Consider the following 22,044-nt stretch of genomic DNA (forward strand, 5'->3'; position numbering starts at 1 on the left):
TCTCTTTTTCTTCTTACACCTGATGTTCCTTCTTCATCATTAAGGCTTCAGCCCCCTCCTCGAAATTCTCAGAGTGGTCCACGAGAAGGCCTTCCATTTATTATTTAAACTGTTACGTTTATTCATATCATGATCTGATCACCATGCTCAATATTTCCCATATGCATGGGGGTATTGGGATAATGATACAAAAGGTTTGCTAGGATAGATCCTCTCCCACCCAGACTCAGCCCCCCCCCCCCCCAAAGCAAAATCCTGGCTACGGGCCTGACACCAGGTGTTTACCACTAAAGAAGATCTTCTGTCTCCTCAGCTGGAGAGCTGCTCAAGGCTGAAGGGTCATTTCTGGAGAATACCCCAGTTCACACAATAGGATGAGACCCAATGGTTTTCAAGAACTAACTTGAGTCCCACTGTCACTGCTCACCATCACTGCCATTGCCTTCACCTCCATAAAAGGAATGCCCTATTTCTTGTTCTTGTGGAAAGTCCTTGTTTCTGTGGTCAACAAAATTGTTTCATTTCTTTTTTTCCCAACTTAAAGAGTATGTCAAGACCATCATTCGTTAACCTTAAGTTAACCTTACAATTTTGGATCTCAAAAACATGACCAAACCTAATATAAACCTAACCTGATCTTATACTCTATTATAACAATCATATTTTTCCTTCTTATTTCCTCCTTTCCCCAAAACATCATTTTTGAGTATCCTATCCTATATGCCCCATACATAAGGTCTATAGTCTACTGCTAAGTGAAAAGTACAGGAACCTAATCTGGGAAAACACTAAAATCCTTGTAGAGAAACAAAAATTGTGAGAGCCCTGGTTGTTTTTGGAGTTATGTTCTGGAATTTGCTTTGCTTTGGTTTTTTTTTTTAAGTTTATATTTATCATGTTTTGTTTTGAAGATGGTTATTTCTGTTGTTTTTATGTGTTGTAAAAGACAGCAGCTGAAGAGCGGTTACACTCCTGGAAAAGAAACAACACTTTTTAGTACAAAAGCCCACTTTATTACTGCATTTTTATTTATTCTGGCAATAAATCTGGGGGAAATCATGCTAAAAATCATCACCACTATACTTGCATCCAACCTTTGAGCATGCCAAGTAGCTCAAGATAATTTAAAAATTTCTTCTAGGTTATATGTATTATGGCAGAACTCCTGAGATGTGAACGTTAAGTTTGTTTTCAGAAAAGGTATTATGTGGTTTTCAAGGAAAGGAAGGAAAGGGGGGGGGGAAGGGGAAAAAAGAAGAGGAAAAGGAAACATATTTAAAGAAAAAGAAATATGTAATACTAACCCACTGTTAAAGTTCCATTGATTCTCATGGTTGCAGGACTAGAGTTGTTCAAGAGTACAATGATTTCAGGGATCTAAAAATTCAGTATTTGCCAAACCAGTATTAAAGTTAGTTCTCCTCAATAATAATGATAATAATAATTCATAATAATAATAATAATAAAAAGGGCAATAACATCATATAATGGCTGTGACTGAACTTTAATGATGCATCCCATCAATCTCAGATTCAGGATATTAGTATGTAAGTCTGTCTAGACTAGACTCATCAAAGGGAATAACAGGTAGCTATTTTTCAGTTGAGTAACTATGGTAGGTATGCCTGTCTATTACTGAGCAGCCTTTAAAAAGAAAACGACAAACTGTCCTATTTCAGCAAAGTCTTTATGAATGCTTGGAATCTTAATCTGAAAGAATCTGAATTTCCAACCAAGAACTACCCTCAGGAGTTGATTTAGACAGAAATGGTGTAAAAAGTAACTCATGCATTACTATTATTGCTATTACTAAATGACACTCTGGGGCGAAGAGGGGGAAGCTGAGAAGATATTTCCATCTTGTCTTCTGTGCCATCAGCTGGAGACCCCTCCCCCCAGTAACATGCTGCGTGTGTGTGTGTGTGTGTGTGTGTGTATATATATATATAATATTGTATATAATATACAATATAATTTACAATTATAAATAATAACTAATATATTGTATATACATGTAATATTGATTATAATATTATAATGTAATGCAATATTATACTAATTATGCAATTATTATACTAATAATAATACAATATAATAACATTAATTATATATTATTTATTACATGAAATATTACTGGTAATATTACAGTATAGTGGTGTGGTGCAATATGCTAGTATATAGTGCTAGTGTTGTGCTGTGCTAGTGATATAATACACTGTATGTAAATATTATTGTAAGCCGCTCTGAGTCCCCTTCAGGGTGAGAAGGGCAGGATATAAATGTAGTAAGTAAGTAATTAAGTAAATAAATATTACTGCACCATTTTGATCTATTCCTTGAAAAGTCTAAACTCATGCTCAGAATCTGATAATGCAATTCCCCTTACCACAGAGCAATGGAGGAAATCATTTTGCTGTCTTCATGAGAATGAAGGCCAGCTGTAAAGGTATCCTAGAATCATATGCTAGGACGATGGGGAGAGGGATGAGGCGTAACTTATTCTTAACAGGGAGTCTCATCCTCTTCCTTCTCTCTTGGATTTCTTTCATCCAGCCTTCCATCTCCTTAAACTGTGCAATGGTTTTGGTTGCAATGGGGCAGGGTAGGAATCCTTCCACTTCTTTATTTTTTCCCCCTCACCTACTCTACACTGTCATGGAGAATAGGACAATTGGTTAAGGCTGATGTCTTAAATAGATCTTCATGACCGGTGACGAGGAGAAATGAACTGGACATGCACCTTCAGGCACAATTGCGTAGGACTGGAATTTGGAACTGCTCCTATGTATCATGTGATCTTGGGTTTTGGGGAAAAAATCCTGCCCTTGGGGCTGGTCTATAGGTCTTTGCCCTCACCAAATTTGTTCGCCCATTTAAATTTGACTATCAACAAAAAAAAAAAAAAACCAATCAAATATGGAACAATTAATAAAATTGCTCTTATTTTATCTCAAAAAAGATAACAAAAAAATCTTTGATTTGTCATCTTGAATAACAAGGTGCATTTGAATAACAATGATGCATTTCCTTCTCCATCCCCAGTGGAAGAAAGTACATGTTTGCACTTGCCTTAAAATTTGGAGCAATCTTAAGCATAGTTTCCCAAGAGGAAGTCCCATTGATTGTGTTGGACATCACTAAGTGAGCTTTATTAAAAAAACAAAAAACAGGGTTGGAATGATGGCTTGTGGGCATCATGTAGTTCTTGGGGAATTCATCGACTTCTATCTCCCCAGCTTCTAATGTAAAATCCTTTGTTTGGATAAAAAAATAGTTCCAGAAATCCTGGGGTGAAGTTAAAAAGCTGTTTCAAGATGTCAAAACGAGTGTCCTTTTAAAAAATAACTCTTAAAATTGACCTTTTAAAAAATGACTGGAAGTGATGGAATCTCACTTCTATTCATCCAAAATGGTAGGAACTGTTGTTCAAAGCATCACTCCAAAGTTCTGGAGCAGCTAAAAATGTCGACATAAGGGCTTAGGAGCATGCTCACTGTATTTGTGCAAAGAAGAGACTTCTGCAATATACAGTTTTATTTGCATAAATATTGGGTTTAGTGAAGAAATAAGTTCTCTCACTAAGGCTCCTTCCACACAGCTGTATAAAATACATATGAACTGGATTATAGGGTAGTGTGGACTCATTCAAACCTAATTCAAAGCAGATATTGTGGATTATCTGCCTTGATGTTCTGGGTTATATGGCTGTGATGAAGGGCCCTCAAATGACTTTTTCTCTTGAAATTCCTGAATTTTTTTTAAAAATCCTTACAAAATGTCCAAAAAACTCTTGTCACCTCATTTACCAGGGAGAAGAGTGTTGAAATCCTTTCATGCCACAGCGAAATGAGTGAAGATTTAGTTTTGACTGAAAAAACTTTAGTCATTATGGTAAAAAAATGGAATAGAGGATAAAGCCAGGAGTCGAGACAGTGATGCCTTTTGTGCTCATATGAATGGCATTTAACATTTAAAGAGTTTCAGTGTTTTAGACTTTCAACAACAATGTGTTAATTTTTGAAAATCTACAAGACCTTCTCAAGCCTCTAACCATATGTTTCTCCACGCACTGACTGCTCTTTTGCATGATGTTGAAAAATCTGCTCGTGATGAACAGTGAATTATAAAGAGACACTTAAGATATTTGTCAGCTTGACATCAGAAGTAAACCACACTGTGTTCAATGTATCTGGCAGAAAATTTGTTTAGAGTCACAGTGTTAATCTATGTTGGAAAGAACACTTTATATTTTATTCCACCTCTGAGTTAGGGCTGGTTCTGAAACATTTGGTTGACTACCAGGTGCTAAGATGAAATATGTACATGAAAAGATATGTTAAAAATGGAGTGACCATATAGTGTTCATGAAATACATGTACCATAAAAGTTACTAGATAAGTTTATAGATAATATGAATGTTGTATTCCATGCATTCATAATTTGTACACTGGGTTGTTGTGTGTTTTCCGGGCTGTATGGCCATGTTCCAGAAGTATTCTCTCCTGACGTTTTGCCCACATCTATGGCAGGCATCCTCAGACATTGTAAGGTACACTTATCACACAGTATTCCCCCATCAAAGAGACTGTCTAAATCCAACATGAAAATATGCACGTGCTCTCAAACATTCATCTTTGATGGAAAACAGAAAAGGGTAATTATTTATTGTTTCTATTAGTAATACATTATATACACCTCTAGTACAGAAGAAGTAAAGCATTTATGAGTTTTTTTAAAGATTTGCAGTGCAAGTTTAACTGAAAGTTGTGTTGATTGTAAATGGTTAGGATCAGTACAAGCCTTTTCTCTTTGCAGAACACTCTTCTGCCATCTAATAACAACAATGTGGTGACAGAACAGTCTGCCAGCAGCACACTTCTGTCAGTTAATTTCTGCTGGCAGAATAACCAAAAAACGGACTACAGGTGAAGTTGAGAGGAATCATAAGACTAGTGGTTCTTAATGTTTGCTCTTCCATATGCTTTGGACATCCCAGCTAATAGTTAGTGGTCAGGAATTTTGGAAGATGAAATCTGGAAAATCTGGAAAGTCAAAGGTTAAAAACCATTATACTAAATCCAGTTCTAAAGTGCAAAGACACAGCTCTCATAGCAACACAAAGTTAGCCCAAGATGAGGATCTGTTGTATCTGAAATTTAGAAAGTAATTTCCAACATCCCTGGACTAAGAGAGATAATAGTTGGTCTAGTGCTGAATTACTTTGCTTTGGGAAATTTTGGACTGTTTCTTCTAGCAAAATAGCAGTGTCTTGGGGCACACTTGAGAGTGTAATGTTTATGTTAGCACAAAGCTTTATGCATTATCATCTGCTCCTTTAAATGTATGTCGTACCTAATGTAATGCTCAATGTACTTGAGCAATAAATTTTAATCCACAGAACTTATTGTTCTTAAAGATGCCATGAGATATTTTTTGTTGTAGAGTGAAAAGAAAGTTACACATGATAGGTTAAAATCAGGGCCGGCCCTAGGTAATTTTCAAGTGTAAGTGAAAAGAATTTTGGTGAAACTGTGGATAGTACTAAACCCTATATTTTTGGACAGCAGTTGATTAACTTAACTCACTAGATAAAGGTTAGGTTTTTCACTGACATTAAGTCTAGTTGTGTCTGACTAGTTTAGCAGCTCAGCGGTAACTAATTAACTTAACACACTACTACAGAGTTAAAGGGAGCTCAGAAACAATTCCTCTAGTTCTGTTGGGCTCATCCGTTGCAGGGACAGGGAAACTGATTTGTACCCAACTTTCCTCTTATAATTTCATCAGCAGATACTTGTATAGGAAGCAGAGGGCATGAGGTCAAATTCCGGCCCAAGCCAGAAGAATCAAGAGATGCACAGAATTCCTCCATTTTCTTGGTAACAGTGACTGTGAGCACTTGAAACTGCAGAAAGTGAAGCTGTGGATGAAGGGTTTACTGAACTTACAAATGAAGACATGCAAGTGCCTTGGGAAAATTACTTCTTTTAGCTAGATGAAATTGGAAATATGGAGTAAGATTGAAATATACATTCTTGTTATTTATAAATCAAGTCCAAACTTATCTTTCTGCTTTATCAACAGAAAATGTTTCATTGTAGACTGAGTTATCATGTGTAAGTGCTCTTCTTGGCATAATTTAAATACATAGTAGTCTTAGGTTTTACAAGAAAAATAGTGGCTGTATCCAGTGCTAAAGGGAGAGCTTCTTATTTCTAAATAAGTGTCTGTAGAAAGAGTCTTTTTAAAAATTTCAGCAAATATATCCAGGATATCAGCATAGCACATTAGGTTCTGAGTTACTGTAATCCTTATACTCTGTGGGTCTTAAAGGGAGGGAAGACTTGCACCAGCAGAACTGAGATAAATGCAATATGAACATTATGCTTCATGTTGAACACAAATGGTATGCATGTGTTTATGTCTACAAATGTATCCGTCCTGTGATTTACATGGAAGTTTTAAATGCATGCCTTCTGAAAGAAAGAAATGAAAGAAAAAGAAAGCCAAATCTTGCATCTACATAAACATTGTAACATCACAGGAGACTTGGCAACTAACTCATGCAACCTAGGTGGTTATTTCATCCATATGATATCCCTTTGGAATTAAGTATGGTGTGAATCAAACTATGTCTGGAAAAAAGCTATACTACCAGATGCTATGTTTTGTGATAATGGAAGCATTGGAAAGAGAGGGAGTCCTATCATAGTTGTATACTACTGCTCAATTCACATTGACTTTTATAAAATTGTGAGCACTTATTGGACTCTAGGTTGGATTAATTGAGAACTCAGGTCTTGGTGAATTATTTTAACTTAATTGTTTTAAGAGAAGGGGAGGGAAGGATTGAAACTATTTTAATCCTGTTGCCAAACATTTTATTATAACTTGAATTATCCAAGCTGCTATGGACCAAATAGGCCCAATTTTACACAGTGATAAATCTCATCTGCTGGCATTTTAACCACTGAATCTAACTCCCAGATCACCTTTTTGTTATATTATCCTGCCTTGGACTTTATAGTCCCCAATTTCTAGTGGAGATCTGCTCCTATACCCCTACTCAACTCTCTGCACTTAGCACTTTAAAAATCTGGGCATTTGTGGTGCTTGCTAAGGGAAGGAGAGGAGGGCTGGAGGTAAATAAGGACTTCGGGGAGAGGGTCACCAGATGCCCCATCCCACAGACACATGCATTTGAATGTGTCCACTTCAGGGTAGATGACTGGGGCAGAATAGGGATTCTTGTAGTGTACAGACCACCCCGTGACACTACAACTTCCCGAACTGAACTAGCTGGGGTGATCTCAAGCCTGGCGCTGGAGTCTCAGCGGCTTATAGTGCTGAGGGACTTCAACCGTCCATGCAGAGACTTCCTTGTCGGGAATGGCTCAGGACTTCATGGCTATCATGGCAACCATGGAGCTGTCCCATGTGGTTTCTGGCTTTACCCACAGAGCGGGACATACATTGGATTTGGTGTTCTGTTTGGGATGGGAGAATGATGGTGGTGTGGAGGAACTCTCTTTAGTCCCACTGTCATGGACCGACCACTACCTGGTCAAGTTTAGGTTTACTATACCCCTAACTTCTGCAGCGGTGGAGGATCCATTAAAATGGTCCACCCCAGGAGGCTTATGGATCCAGAAGGATTCCTGACGGCTCTTGGGGATTTTCCTGTGACCTCGATAGGTGATTCTGTTGATACTCTGGTCTCTATAATGGGGAGATGTGTAGGGCAATAGACACGATTGCTCCAGGGCATTCCCTCACAATGCACAGAGCTAAACTAGCTCCCTAGTTTTCCAGGGAGTTTGCAGGGATGAAATAGAAGATGATGAGGGTTGCAAAGAGAGTCAAACAAAAAACAGGCCGTTACCCAAATAAGAGTGTACTTGGCAGTAATAGAAGCCGCAAAACATCCCTACATTGAAGCCAAGATAGTGGCTGCAAGAAATTGACCAGCTGAACTATTTTGTAAGGTCAGAGGTCTCTTAAACACCCCCTTGCAGAATGAGATCTCAAACCTCTCAGTAACTCAATGTGAAACCTTTGCCCAGTTTTTCTCAGATAAAGTTGCTTTTATTTGCTCCAGCCTTGATGCCACTGTTTCTGCAGTCTCTGAGGATGTATCGAGAGCACCTGCTTGTCCGATTTTAATGGATTTATTTCAATTTGTGCAACCCGAGGATGTGGACAAGATCCTTGGAGAGGCAAGAGAGACCACATGCATCCTAGACCCCTGTCCTTCCTGGCTGATAAAGAAGGCCAGAGGGGGTTTGGCTGAGTGGGTAAAGGTGATGGTTAATGCCTCCCTTCGGAAAGGCAAAATTCCAGCGAGCTTAAAACAAGCTGTGACCAAATCACTGTTAAAAAAAACCATCACTGGCCCCCCACTAATTTGAATAACTTTCGGCCAGTGTTCAATCTCCCCTACTTGGGCAAAGTTGTGGAATGTGTGGTTGCCTCGCAGCTCCAAAGAGGGAAGGATATTAGAGACAAAGATGAAGTACTTTGGCCACATAATGAGAAGAAAGGAAATCTTGGAGAAGATGATGATGCTGGGGAAAATAGAAGGAAAAAGGGAAGAGGGGCCGACCAAGGGCAAGATGGATGGATGTTATCCTTGAAGTAACTGGTCTTTAAGGAGCTGGGGGTGGCGATGGCTGGTCCATGAGATCACAAAGAGTCGGAAGTGACTGAACGAATAAACAATAACGAATCTCAGACACCAGGGGGATGATCCTGGTAGAGAAAGGGAGTGTGGAGGTTAACTCTTTGGTCTTCTTAGCAATTTCAACCATCCACCTGTATCAATTACTTTCACAAAGGAAAATCACACAATTGCACAATTTGTTTTCTGAATTCAAACTTGTAACTGGATGCAACTTTAATTACATTTCCCCCTCAAAATACCTTCTATTTTTGCCAACACAAACTGTGAGCACAGGGTGTGGGTTAGGAGTTTAAGGGAAGTGAAGGGCTGACCTTATCCCTCCCATCTCCCATTGGGGATCCCAATTCAGATTGGACATTTCCCCCTTTTCAGTGCACACATACTGACAATTTGTGCAGGTATTATGCAGTTGCATTTGTCTCACTCTTACTGGGAGATTCATTGTAAGGGTAAAAGTAAAGGTCACACACAATAAAGATCACATGTAATTTGTTCCTAACAACAGTCTCTTTCTGCCTGTGTTAGTAAAAGCAATTAGAAGGAGAAAGTAGACAAGCAGATAAATGACCAGAAGAAATGGAGGAAATTATTTTTAAGAGGTTGTGCTTTTAGAACTTCAATAAGGTTGTCAAAAAAGAAAGTCCTTCAGGATTTTCCATACATAATGGTATGGATTTCTTAATTGCTAGCTGCCTGTTACAAGTGCACACATTATCTTGTTTGGCCCTGGGGAATGTCTCAGGAAAGAATAGCTAACCTTTGCAGTGTGATGCAGATCTATTACAAATAATAATCTATTACAAATAATCACTTAAGATGGTACATATTCAGGGAAGCTGCCAATATATAAAACTATGTAAATTTGTTTTCCATGGATTTATAATGGAAGGAGCGTGCAATACGTTTTTTCAGGCTGGAGTATCATAATGTTGTTCAGTACCTACTGTTATCTGCTCAAATGGAAACATTTTTGAATGGCATTGTGTTTTATTAGCATTATTAAGGGACCAACAGGCCAGTAAATATTCAATTTTTTTAAATTCTGTCATGGTTTATACAAAGTATACTTATACATCCTGAAACGAGTCTGTTATAACGCTAATATTGCAAAATTACAACACCACCCCACCCCACATGAATACATTTTCATGGTCTGAGTTGTTGTGTGTTTTCCTGGCTGTATGGCCATAGTTGTGGGCGAAACGTCAGGAGAGAATACTTCTGGAACATGGCCATACAGCCCGGAAAACACACAACAACCCTGTGATTCTGGCCATGAAAGCCTTCGACAACACATTTTCATGGTCGCTTTATTCTTTTGCTTTTATGGTTACAGTATTTTCTTTACTGCATATGAAAATTTGATTCTGCATTGAACATATTAATTTTAGATATATCTCTACGATGAAATATGTTAGCATATTCTCTGGCCAAGTTTGTGCCAAGATTTATAGATTTATTTTGTCTACTGCAAATTTATTTATTTAGCTATTTATAGCTGATTCTTTAGACACAAAGGCTCAACCTCTCAGAATGTTTTCTAAACTGTTAATTTGACAGTATCCTGCCCTCAGATTTACAATCTAAATAAAACATGATTCACACAAAAAAAGGGAATGACATTGAGAAAGTGATGAAGTATAGCATAAATTGCTTGCTCCAAGGCCAGGTCACTGGCAGTTAGGAAAGAGGGAGGGCATCTCCTCTGCTTCTGGGTCTACTGAAAAATTGTCTTCATTTCTGTGCTAATCTGTATGTATTTTTTCCATTTGCTTGCCTGAAAAACCTGGTTAAGAGAAATATACCTTTAAGGCACTTCTAAACTAAAGGTCTGTTATTGAAAACCGCTGGGATATCTAATATAGTTGCACTCTCTCCCTGGCCCCACCTACAGACTGTCAATATGTTGCAGACTACGGAAAATGTCCATATCTACTCTTTGTAATGTTTCTCTAAGCTGAAGGGATCATGACAAAAGCTTAGGATGTGTATGATTACTACAGATTCAGCATTCAGAACGGCTAAAAGAAGGTGACCAGTCTCACTTTTGTATAGAGGGCTCTCTTTTAGTTCTTCAGGTGTTATCACCACCACACTGTACAGTTCAACAAAACATAAAACTGCATCATGTCACCCAATCCATCAGGTTTCACAAAGTGGCAACAGGTTGTTTGCTCTTGATTCAGGGAAATAGTCTGATGGATGATGCCCTTAAGAAATTGCACACAGATGATATTGTTCCTTGGCAATTTCTGACAGGTAGAATGCTGCAAGTCTTTGTTAAGGCTAGATTTAGTGAGGTTTCTAAAGAAAATGGCTATTTCAAAAATACATTCCAAGGTAAAAGATACAAAAGTAATTCCAAGGTACATATAATAAGTCAAAACGAAAGTAAATCCAAAGTACAGGATTCAAAGGTCATTCCAGAATATATCCTACAGTCATAATCAAAGTCCAGAATAAAGCCAGAGTCTCCAAATGTTAAACAAAAAGTAATGATTCCCTCATCACAAACAGAAAAACATGACATGAAACCAAGGCAAGAATCTCCTACTGTAGAGCTCAAGGAAAAGGTGACTTTCTCCTGGAAATACAACACCGCACTCACACAGAGCAAACCAAGAAGATAGCTTAAGAAACCTGTTTTTTCCCATGGAAACACTATCTGTCTAACACCTGGAATCCCCCTGTTTATTTTTCAAAGGCTGGGAAACCTGTAATTGCCTCTGCAATTGATAGACATTTAGACATCTTCTGGAGTCAGATGGATGAAAGGAAACACTAACAGCAACTAACAAGGCTTTAAATCTTAGAACAGCAACTAGAGGAGCAAGAAGGCAGACATAAGAGAGAGCTTTGAAAATGGGAAGAGCAAGAGAGCAGTTATGTGACTACCAGAGTTATGTAATCCTATAATCTAGTTCTAGAAACTGGATTAGAATGGATCTAAATTGTCATCCAAATCAATTTACAACAAAATGAGCAAGGAAAACATTTAAGCAAATTATCCTTTTCCATTCTGTTTTAATCTTCAAAGCAGCACCGTCACTTCACAGGCAGTTGTCAGTGATTGCTGGGTGCTCTGTTGTCAGCATATTGGTGGTTCTGCTCTGGGTTTTTGTCCAAATTTTAACATACTCACCTGCTTTTGGAAATAGGATTTAATACCTTGGATATCTTTATTCATGTTAAAAGCAAATTCACCACTTCACTAACATTATTCCAGTGTGTCCTTTGACAGGTTTTGTATAATATGTTGCAGAAGGAAGCGAGAGAAATATACAGAAAGGGAATATCACTTCTGGAAAAGTTATCATGGGAAAAGATGTCTCAACTGAAGCTTTATCACCAATCCTTGTTTCTACAACACACTAAATCAGTGGTTCTCAACCTGAGGTCCCCAGATGTTTTTGGCCTTCAACTCCCAGAAATCCTAACAGCTGGTAAACTGGCTGGGATTTCTGGGAGTTGTAGGCCAAAAACATCTGGGGACGCCAGGTTGAGAACCACTGATCTAAATCTTTCAAAATCCAGTGATCACAGGGACAGAAAGTGAGGTGAAATTTTTTGAACAGGGGCACAGACAGCAGAAGAAACACCACTGGGTTATCTAACTTTCCCAGTCCAAAGTATGTGTGTTTATGACTGGAGTTACACTTTAAAAATGTACGTTTTTCAACTTACATACAAATTCAACTTAAAAACAAACCTACAGAACCTATCTTGTCCATAACTTGGGAACTCCTGCATAGATACTCTTTTTTTCCTAGGGGCAAGGAATCTTTGCTTTACATCTCATAAATGGAATATGGGGTAAGTGTGCTTAACAAAAGTTGGGAATTCCTTTCCCCCAAACAGGTTGCCCTGATTATATTTATGCCTGCAACACAGCTGAATAAACAAGTAGTTTGTTTCCTCATACCTTTTTCTACTCATACCAGTTTGAATGCATTCTTATGGGATATTAGGTAGGAAAACACAGAACATTGAACCATTTCAATGCCAAATTATCAAAATGTGCATTAATATTACTGGATAATAAATTGACTGCATTAAAAATTGACTACATTGACAGTATCACATGCAGATAAAGGCACAAAAAGATAAAAGATAGTTATGGGAAACATTGGAAATCCTAAATCTTGACTTAGCTGTTAACTATAATATATTAAAACATAAAATAAAACCTGGATACATATCTCAAGGTGCTCAGTAGATGAACGATTTATTGACAAAAGGTTAGGTAAAGGTAAAGGTTTCCCCTGACATTAAGTCCAGTCATGCCTGACTCTGGGGGTTGGTGCTCATCTCCATTTCTAAGCTGAAGAGCCGGCGTTGTCCGTAGACACCTCCAAGGTCATGTGGCCAGCATGACTGCAGGGATCGCCGTTACCTTCCCGTCAGAGCGGTACCTATTGATCTACTCACATTTGCATGTTTTCGAACTGCTAGGTTGGCAGGAGCTGGGGCTAATAGCAAGCGCTCAAAAAGCTCAACACATTTTTTCTGTTAATGTTATGAGTGTTCCCTAGTTTTTGTTTCCTGTTTTAAATATGAACCCATTGCTTTTCCCTTTCTTTTTTAAAACTGTGACAAATACACACATGCACACACGCACACACACACACACACACATGTATATACTTTATAGAACTTGAGAGAGAGAGATTTCAACATGGATAAATTATTTATTCATTGTAAATACAGAGAAATACTAGAAAGGGCACACACAAATTGGTACAATGGATCATTTTTCTTGCTCATATCAGCTGAAATTGCATTTTATTAACCTTTGGCTCTTTAAACTGATATAAGAAGTTGCCCATTCATTATTCAATTAGACAAAAACTCACTCCTTCCTCCACCTCTGATAAGCCGGCCAGGTGTTTTCAATGTAGCCTCAAAGAGAACATTAAACATTTCCTTTGTAAGCAGAATAAGCAAGGATAAATAATGTACCTATCCAAAGGAGCAAGAGAATGAATAAATATTATCATTATCCTCACAGAATTAAAAATGCAAGGGTTGAGAATTAGTCATTCTGTCTGAGTCAGCACTGCCGTTTGTGAGTCTATGCGTATATGTGTCTATATAAATGCAAAGCCAGCATGGTGTAGTGGTGCTGGACTAAGGCCCCTTTCCACACAGTTGAATAAAATCTTATATTATCTGCTTTGAACTGGGATATATGGCAGTGTGGACTCAGATAACCCAGTTCAAAGTAGATACTGTGGGATATTCTGCCTTGATATTCTGTGTAGAAGGGCCCTAGGACTCCAGGAGACCAGGTTTTGAATCATTACTCAGCCATGGAAACTTACAAGTGGCACATCTATACTGAAAATGTGGATTAAGTCAGCTTGAAAGCACAGTGTTTAAATGATGCATGGTACCAACACACACACCATGAAAAATTAAAGGCTTTAAACTGGCAAACACCTGTGTAATCAGCTCCACTTTGAACTCATTTCATCCTTTGCTGATCTCCATCTACCCTAAGTGATCAATGTAGATGTGCCCTAGGTATCCTGGAAATCGCAAGCATCCTGTGAATAAATCTTGTCAAGAAATCCCTGTGATCAACAACTTGAGGGCACATAACAATATGTTTGTAAATGCTTCTAGAGCAGTTGTTCTCAATCTGTGGGACCCCAGGTGTTTTGGCCTATAACTCCCAGAAATCCCAGCCAGTTTACCAGTTGTTACAATTTCTGGGAATTGGAGGCCAAAACATCTGGGGGCCCACAGGTTGAGAACCACTGTTAGAGGCATTACAGTGCACATAAACACAGCCTAAAATTCTGCTCCATAAATTGTCACAGTAAAACCAACACAATACAGGGATTTGGGCCCTGGCAACCCTAAGGGGGATTCTGGAGACCATTGTTCCAGTGCCTGCTCAGGGCCCTTCCACACAGCCATATAATCCAGAATATTGTGGCAGATAATCCACAATACAGTGTTCCCTCACTACTTTGTGGTTCACTTTTCGCGGATTCACTGTTTCAATAAACTCTAAAAGACTATTATAAAAAATACAATTTACAGCCTAAGGAAGGGAGGAAGGAGAAGTCAAAGGGAAAGAAAAGGAGACCAAGCGGCAACGGAAGGAGAAGGAGGTGATTTATCAACACACGATTGGTTGATAAAGACTTAAAATAGTGTATAACTACTAAAATAATGTATAAATATTAAAATAAATATAGCACCCCTACTTTGCGGATTTTCACTTATTGCGGGTGGTCCTGGAACTTAACCCCAGCGATAAGTGAGGGAACACTGTATCTGCTTTGAACTGGATTTTATACAGCTTTGTGGAAGGGGCCTCAGCTATGCGAACCCACTGGGAGACCTTGAGCAAGTCACATCTCAGCCTCAGAAAGTGAAAGCAAACCTGCTCAGAACAAATCTTGTCAAGAGAAAAAAAACCCTCCTATGATAGGCTTGCCTTAGGGTTGTCAGAAGACAACAATGACTTGAAGAAAACAAACAAACAAACATTGTCACAGTTCTGATCCTTGCAAAGGCGGTTGTTACTTGGAAATATAATGATGTGTGTGTGTTTAACGTTATGACAGCTGTTTTTCTAACTAGCTGCAAAAAGAAAAGAGTAGGAAAGGCAGGATGAAAAATGAAGACAAAATGATGTAGGACATACTATTTGATTATTCTCTAATGCAGTTATGCAGTCTGATCCTTTTTGTTGAATATGGTTTTCTGGAGTGCTTTAACTCCAAGGGACATTTTCTCTTCCAGATAGCATGCATGCTTTCCTTTGATAGTTTGCGAAAAGCTTATGATGCGACATTTGAAGCTTTTGCAAGAGGGTACTATAGAACACCTGATGCTATTACTGTGCCATATATTAAATCATGCAGAAATGCAGACTTTGACCTGTAAAAATAGATTATTCTCACACTTAAAACTTTTAAATCAAATTAGAAGAAAATGACAACTTACTTTTCAATTATATGGCGATGACAGCGTGGATCACATGCACGAATTATTGGAGACAAGAAATGACTCCGGACGTAGACAGCTGGTTAATGAAAGTAATGGAAATAAGAAACATGGACAGGTTGACATATTTAGTAATAAAACATCAAGGACTACCAAAGAAAAGTACAAATTGGCAACCCCTTTATTGACTACATGGAGAAAGAGAAGAAAACAACAATAACAGAAGGAGTGGTATAAATAAAGATTTCTGCTTGGGAGACTATGGTAATAAAGGGAAGTAAGGTAAAGTAAACTAGAATACATCAACGGAAAAAGAACTAACCCCTTATGAGGTTTGGGGAGATAGGGCGGGATATAAAAATAAAATTATTAGTATTACTAGTATTAGTATTAGTATTTTATTATGACACAGCAAACAAGATAGATATGCTGGATTTCGTTTCACAAAATCACAAGTCGAACACTTCCCAAGTGTCTAGGACTGTGTGATGTATTTTCGGATGATACGTGCAGATCCCAGTAGGGTGGCCTTTTGCAGTTGACAGATCATAATTTTGTCAATGTCTATTGTTTCCAAATGCCGGCTGAGATCTTTTGGCGCGGCACCCAATGTGCCGATCACCACTGGGACCAACTGTACTGGTTTCTGCCAGAGTCTTTGCAGTTCAATCTTGAGGTCCTGATAGCGGCTGAGTTTTTCCTGTTGTTTTTCGTCAATGCGACTGTCACCTGGGATGGCAACATCAATGATCCAAACCTTTTTCTTTTCTACAACTGTGATGTCTGGTGTGTTGTGTTCCAGAACTTTGTCAGTCTGGATTCGGAAGTCCTACAGTATCTTTGCGTGCTAATTTTCCAATACTTTTGCAGGTTTGTGATCCCACCAGTTCTTTACTGCTGGGAGGTGGTACTTGAGGCATAAGTTCCAATGAATCATTTGGGCCACATAGATGTCTCTGTTTGTAGTCTGTGCGATTTTCTTACAGCAGCTGAGAATATGATCAATGGTTTCGTCAGCTTCCTTGCACAGTCTGCATTTTGGATCATCAGCTGATTTTTCGATCTTGGCCTTGATTGCATTTGTTCTGATGGCTTGCTCCTGGGCTGCAAGGATCAGGCCTTCTGTCTCCTTCATCAGGGTCCCATTCGTGAGCCATAGCCAGGTCTTCTCCTTATCAGCTTTTCCTTCAATTACTATTATTATTATTATTATTATTATTATTATTATTATTATTATTTAGATTGGAAGTACACAAAAGGACTGTTTTTCTATTTTCATTTTTATTTTTAATGTTTTTTTCTTCTTCTATTTCTCTTTTTCTCTATTGTACTCATATCTTTCTTTTCTGACTTTTACTACTTAACACAATTGTTCTCCCACTTTTTATGTAGTCTTAAAATTATAAATAAAGTATATAAAAAAACTTTTACCAATAATTATTGACACTTTACTTTCTGTGGTGTTTTACCAATAAGGATAGAAATGTCTTGGCTTACAGAATGACATGAAAAATGGTCAGTCTGACAGTATGATTAAACCAATACGTGCACCTTGTTCCAAAGAGCAGTAGCGAGGTAATTACCTGGTGCTGGCTACAGGGAGCACACAACTACCCTGTTGCAATAGCTCCATTGGCTGCCAACTCATTCCCGGGCCCAATTCAAAATGCTGGGTTTTTTAATGTTTGTTTTTAAGAGCATGCTTTAGTAGGTGATGTGTACAAAACAGATGGGGTTTCATTCTACAAGTAACTGGACAGAATCAAGGAATTAAAGAAAAGCATCCCCTCTGTTTGTTTTTATGTTTACTGCCTTTGCTCTTCCATTCTCTTCTAAACAGTGGCCTTAAGACCAAGCTGTTCTGCCAGACAAATACAAAAGGCTCCCAACAGTGAGGAAGTGAAAGGACTGGGCATACAAACAAGGCTATTGCTATGTTCAAAGCACAGGGGATACTTCAACATAGCACAAAAATACAGTCCTAAATAAAATATGTTTCAGGCAATTTCAGTGTTAAGATAACATTAAGACCAGAACAGACACTGGTTTTGATAGATAAAGTAATTTATGGCATGGGCCCAGGCTATTTGAAGGACCATATCTCTCATTTTGAGCCAGGGCCGGCCGGAGATATTTTTTGAGGTGAAGCGGGGGTGCTGAAAAGCGCCCCCGCCACCGGCGCCCTGGCCCCGCCCAGCGTGCCCTGGCCCCGCCTCCCACGCTGCGTGGGAGGCGGGGCCAGGGCGAATAGTGAGGGGGGCGGGGCCAGAGTTGGCCCCGCCCCCCCGCCCAGCGTGCCCTGGCCCCGCCTCCCACGCAACGTGGGAGGCGGGGCCAGGGCACGCTGGGCGGGGGGGCGGGGCCAGAGCTGGCCCCGCCTCCCACGCTACCCCCGCTCGCCCGTCTGGCCATTTCTAGCAGGCCAGAGTTAAGCGGAGGTTCCTCCAGGCCGCGATTGCGGCCTGGAGGAACCTCCGCTTAACTCTGGCCTGCTAGAAATGGCCAGACGGGCGAGCGGGGGTAGCGTGGGAGGCGGGGCCAGCTCTGACGCCGCTCCCCCCCCCGCCCAGCGTGCCCTGGCCCCGCCTCCCACGCTGCGTGGGAGGCGGGGCCAAGGCACGCTGGGCGGGGGGGGAGCGGCGTCAGTGCTGGCTCCGCCTCCGCTACTCCCGCTCGCCCGTCTGGCCTTTCCTAGCAGGCCAGAAAGCAGCGGAAGTCCCTCCAGGCCGCGATTGCGGCCTGGAGGGACCTCCGCTGCTTTCTGGCCTGCTAGGAAAGGCCAGACGGGCGAGCGGGAGTAGCGGAGGCGGAGCCAGCTCTGGCGCCGCCCCCCCGCCCAGCGTGCCCTGGCCCCGCCTCCCACGCAGCATGGGAGGCGGGGCCAGGGCACGCTGGGCGGGGGGGGAGCGGCGTCAGAGCTGGCTCCGCCTCCGCTACTCCCGCTCGCCCGTCTGGCCTTTCCTAGCATGCCAGACTGCAGCGGAGGTCCCTGTAGGCCGCGATTGCGGCCTGCAGGGACCTCCGCTGCATTCTGGCCAGCTAGGAAAGGCCAGATGGGCCAGGGCGCACTGGGCGGGAGGCGGGGCACCGTCAGGGCGGTGCCCCGCCTCCCGCCCAGCCTGACGGCGCCCCCCCGGGCCTGCGCCCGAGGCGGCGGCGTCAGGTGCCTCCATAGTGGGGCCGGCCCTGTTTTGAGCCTATTAGAACACTAAGATAATCTGATTTTATGCTATGCTTTCACTGTAAATCCAAGAAATAATTTATTTCAGAAAGAAAAAATAGATTTCTAGATTATACGTGAAAATTGTAGTACACAAAGGGTCGTGGAATGATATCTCACATAATACAGGGTTCTACTGTAGTTTGTTAGGGGAAATTATACTTTTATCTGTTTTTCTAAAGATCATCAGTTTCACTTCCGTTGAATAATTTTTTATGGTGTGTTATGTGATCCAATGTGTTATCTGCCCTTTACAACTGAGATTCTCTTTTATCTTGCACATGGTTTCTCAAGAAACTTACTTCATAACTTTGCTGTCAATGAAATGTGAGATGGAGCAGAAAAAAGTTTAGAAGAATTATTTTGGAGCTCAGTTTCTTTTCTTTTAACTACACCACTCTGCTTTCTGAGAAACAGATGGTTTATGACTTACTGCACCTGTAAAGGAAACTGTTTTGTAAGAATGCCAACAGTCTAGAAATTCTACAACATTCTTGAAAAATTGAATGGCCTGAATCCAATATGTAGTTTTGTCCATTTGGAATCATATTCAGAACACAAATGTTCTATGCATACAAACTCCATGAAATTAATATTTGTAGGAGTCAGAGGATGGTATATGTACAATAAATGCACACAATGAATCTTCAAAACACCCAATTTTCAGCCATATCTTATACTCACTGCTTAAAACAAAAGGGAGCTCTGTTTAGAGTGATTGAAATTATGGTTTAATTAGAAAATACAGTGAATTTCAATCGGCTTTGTCTTTCAATATTTATTTTATGGTCCTCGATTCATCGGCACCTGACAAGATTTTCATGTGTTCTTTCATTCAGGTTTTAAAGCACACAATTTTGAGTTTATTTTAGTCAACTTCACTAGCCCAGTTCTTAAAACTTTAAAGTAACCAGGGCTTAAGACTGCTTTTAAATAAAATTTCAAGATAAATCTCCCAGCTTCTCTTGAATATGTGGTAGTGTGGCCAAGAAATGGGGCAGTATACAAGGTTTGCCTCATCTTTTTTTTCAAATCTTAGTTAAATCCATACTTTATATTTCTTAAGATTCTAAAATAGTGCTTGCAGAACTGGGGGTGCATCTACAATCATACTGGATCTGGGGCCATTATCCAGGCAGTCATTGTCCAGACCTCCTTCATGTCACCACTGCATCCAGCTGGCCATGGAACTCCATCCAAGTGCCTGGAAATGCAGATAGCTCTGTGCACATCTGAATGGGGTGACTGCATTACCAGCAAGAAGGAGAGAGTCAATTTCCCCTCCTTTTTCCTGGTCACATGGGTGCCCCATTCTGATATCAGCAGAGAATGAGGTCATGACCAGACACTTGCATGGATGTCCATGGCCAGCAAGGAGGGATGATGGCATGGACACAATCCTTTCCCTTTCCCTGTGCTAATGAGAACAAGGAATGAGTGATTGAAACAGTGTCTATCTGGACATTAGACCAGGCCCAAAAGGACCTGATTCTGCTGCCCAGACTTCACTGAAGCTCTGAACTACTCCAGAGTTTCAATCAAACTTTGTAATATCCTCTGACTTTGCCAAAGGTGGATCAAATGGTTTAAGGCACAAAAAAACCCCTAGGACACCCAATTTTCCATTCACAGTGAGTATGCATTTTCAGATTAGTGTCCGGAGAGGAGATTAAGGGGTTCTGTCATGTTGTACTACACATCTAGGAACGAGTAGTCATAAAAGAGATATATGGTAATCTGTAGCCACTTGGCAAGTCTACTCATAGGACTTCATCACATGGGCTTTAAGCCCCATCCTAGGACACTGTTGAGATGCAGCTAGGATGGAGTCCTCTGGAGCACATCAATGACGTAGTGCTATTTACGGCGGGGCTCCGTGTTGGCTCCTTGTACTCTGTGTCTTGGCAGCATGCTAAGCGGCAGACCTGAGAACATGGGTGTTCTCATTGACTAATCCAGGGGCAGCACAGGATCAAACTGGGGGTAGATGGATTTCTGTGTGGGATAGTAAGGGGGCTATGCAGGGCGCTGCCTGATAGTTCACCCACCTGGCCGACGATTTGCCCTGCTGCCCCACAGATTCAGCCTGCTGCCCCATAGATGCCCCTGTTATCCTCTGGCTTAAGGACCTCCATGTGATGAGGTCCATAGTGTCCTAAAAAAACTCTTTTTGAAGATGAATTGATGAAAGAGAGAAATGAGGTATTGGACACTGAACAGACATAATCTGTGTATTAAAACAATTCTGTTTATTGGCTTTCCATATTAATATTAACTGCAAACCTGTGCATATTTATCTAGGAATAGGGTGCATTAAACTCAAACTCCTGTGAGTCAGAAGACATAGAGAGGGTTTTACTGTTAGAGAAGGAACGTGTTTGCTCAAATCAATCCTTCAAACATTTTTTTTAAAAGGAGAAATGTTTTACTATTGGTTCAACAACAAATGGTTTCCTTTATACTTCCCTCCTACAGCTGGACCTTTGGAGCTTCCTCTTTTTGAACTGATACCATCACAGAGACAGGTGGTTTTTCAGGGTGACCGCTTGCCATTTCAATGTACAGCAACATACCTCGATAATACTACACAAGTGCATTGGTACCATGATGGCCAACTAATAGAAACAGATGATGATAGAAGCATGTTTGTGGAGGACAGCATAATCCATGACTGCTGTTTAATTACACGGTAATGTATTTATGTTTTTGTTACACTGTAGAGTGGTAAGGGGGTGTTGTTTGTGATGTATCTGTTTTTGGTAGTGAACCACTAAGGGTTCCACTTCTCAATACATACATTTCTTGTAGGCAATTGTTATTGAAAAAAAACATATGTGAGATGCTGATACTTCTTCAAGTCCAAACCAAAGCTAGACATTTACTTTACAAACTATAATTTGCTCTAATTATTCAGTGAAATGGAGTATTGGTGCCCTGTGCAAGGTAATGTTAAATATTAGGCTCGTTATAGAACTCCACTTCAAACAGAGCCAGTGTTACTGATAAGAATCATACTGAGTACAATTTGATTAAAACACAACACCCGAGGAAGTGATAACGAAACAAGGGGAACAACCCGGGAGACCTTGTTGTGTTCCATTTCTTGGCATTGCAAATCAAACGAAGAATTCCTTTGAACATAAAAACTATTATTTTGGAGACTGAAAATCTTTACTTCAATTGA

The 22,044-nt window shown here is 40.2% G+C and overlaps 1 protein-coding gene across 3 annotated transcripts in view; it reads left to right on the plus strand.

Moving 5' to 3' along the window:
• The window catches only part of adgra1 (adhesion G protein-coupled receptor A1), a 492,840-nt gene that overhangs the window by 190,900 nt on the left and 279,896 nt on the right, over positions 1 to 22,044 (plus strand). For all 3 annotated transcript variants that reach the window (XM_062976121.1, XM_062976119.1, XM_062976120.1), the window contains exon 7: positions 21,336 to 21,549. In XM_062976121.1, coding sequence (XP_062832191.1) covers positions 21,336 to 21,549 — 214 coding nt within the window. The remainder of the gene's footprint in view (positions 1 to 21,335; positions 21,550 to 22,044) is intronic.

This window comes from Anolis carolinensis, chromosome 3 (assembly GCF_035594765.1).
Source record: "Anolis carolinensis isolate JA03-04 chromosome 3, rAnoCar3.1.pri, whole genome shotgun sequence".
NCBI classification, from domain to species: domain Eukaryota; kingdom Metazoa; phylum Chordata; class Lepidosauria; order Squamata; family Dactyloidae; genus Anolis; species Anolis carolinensis.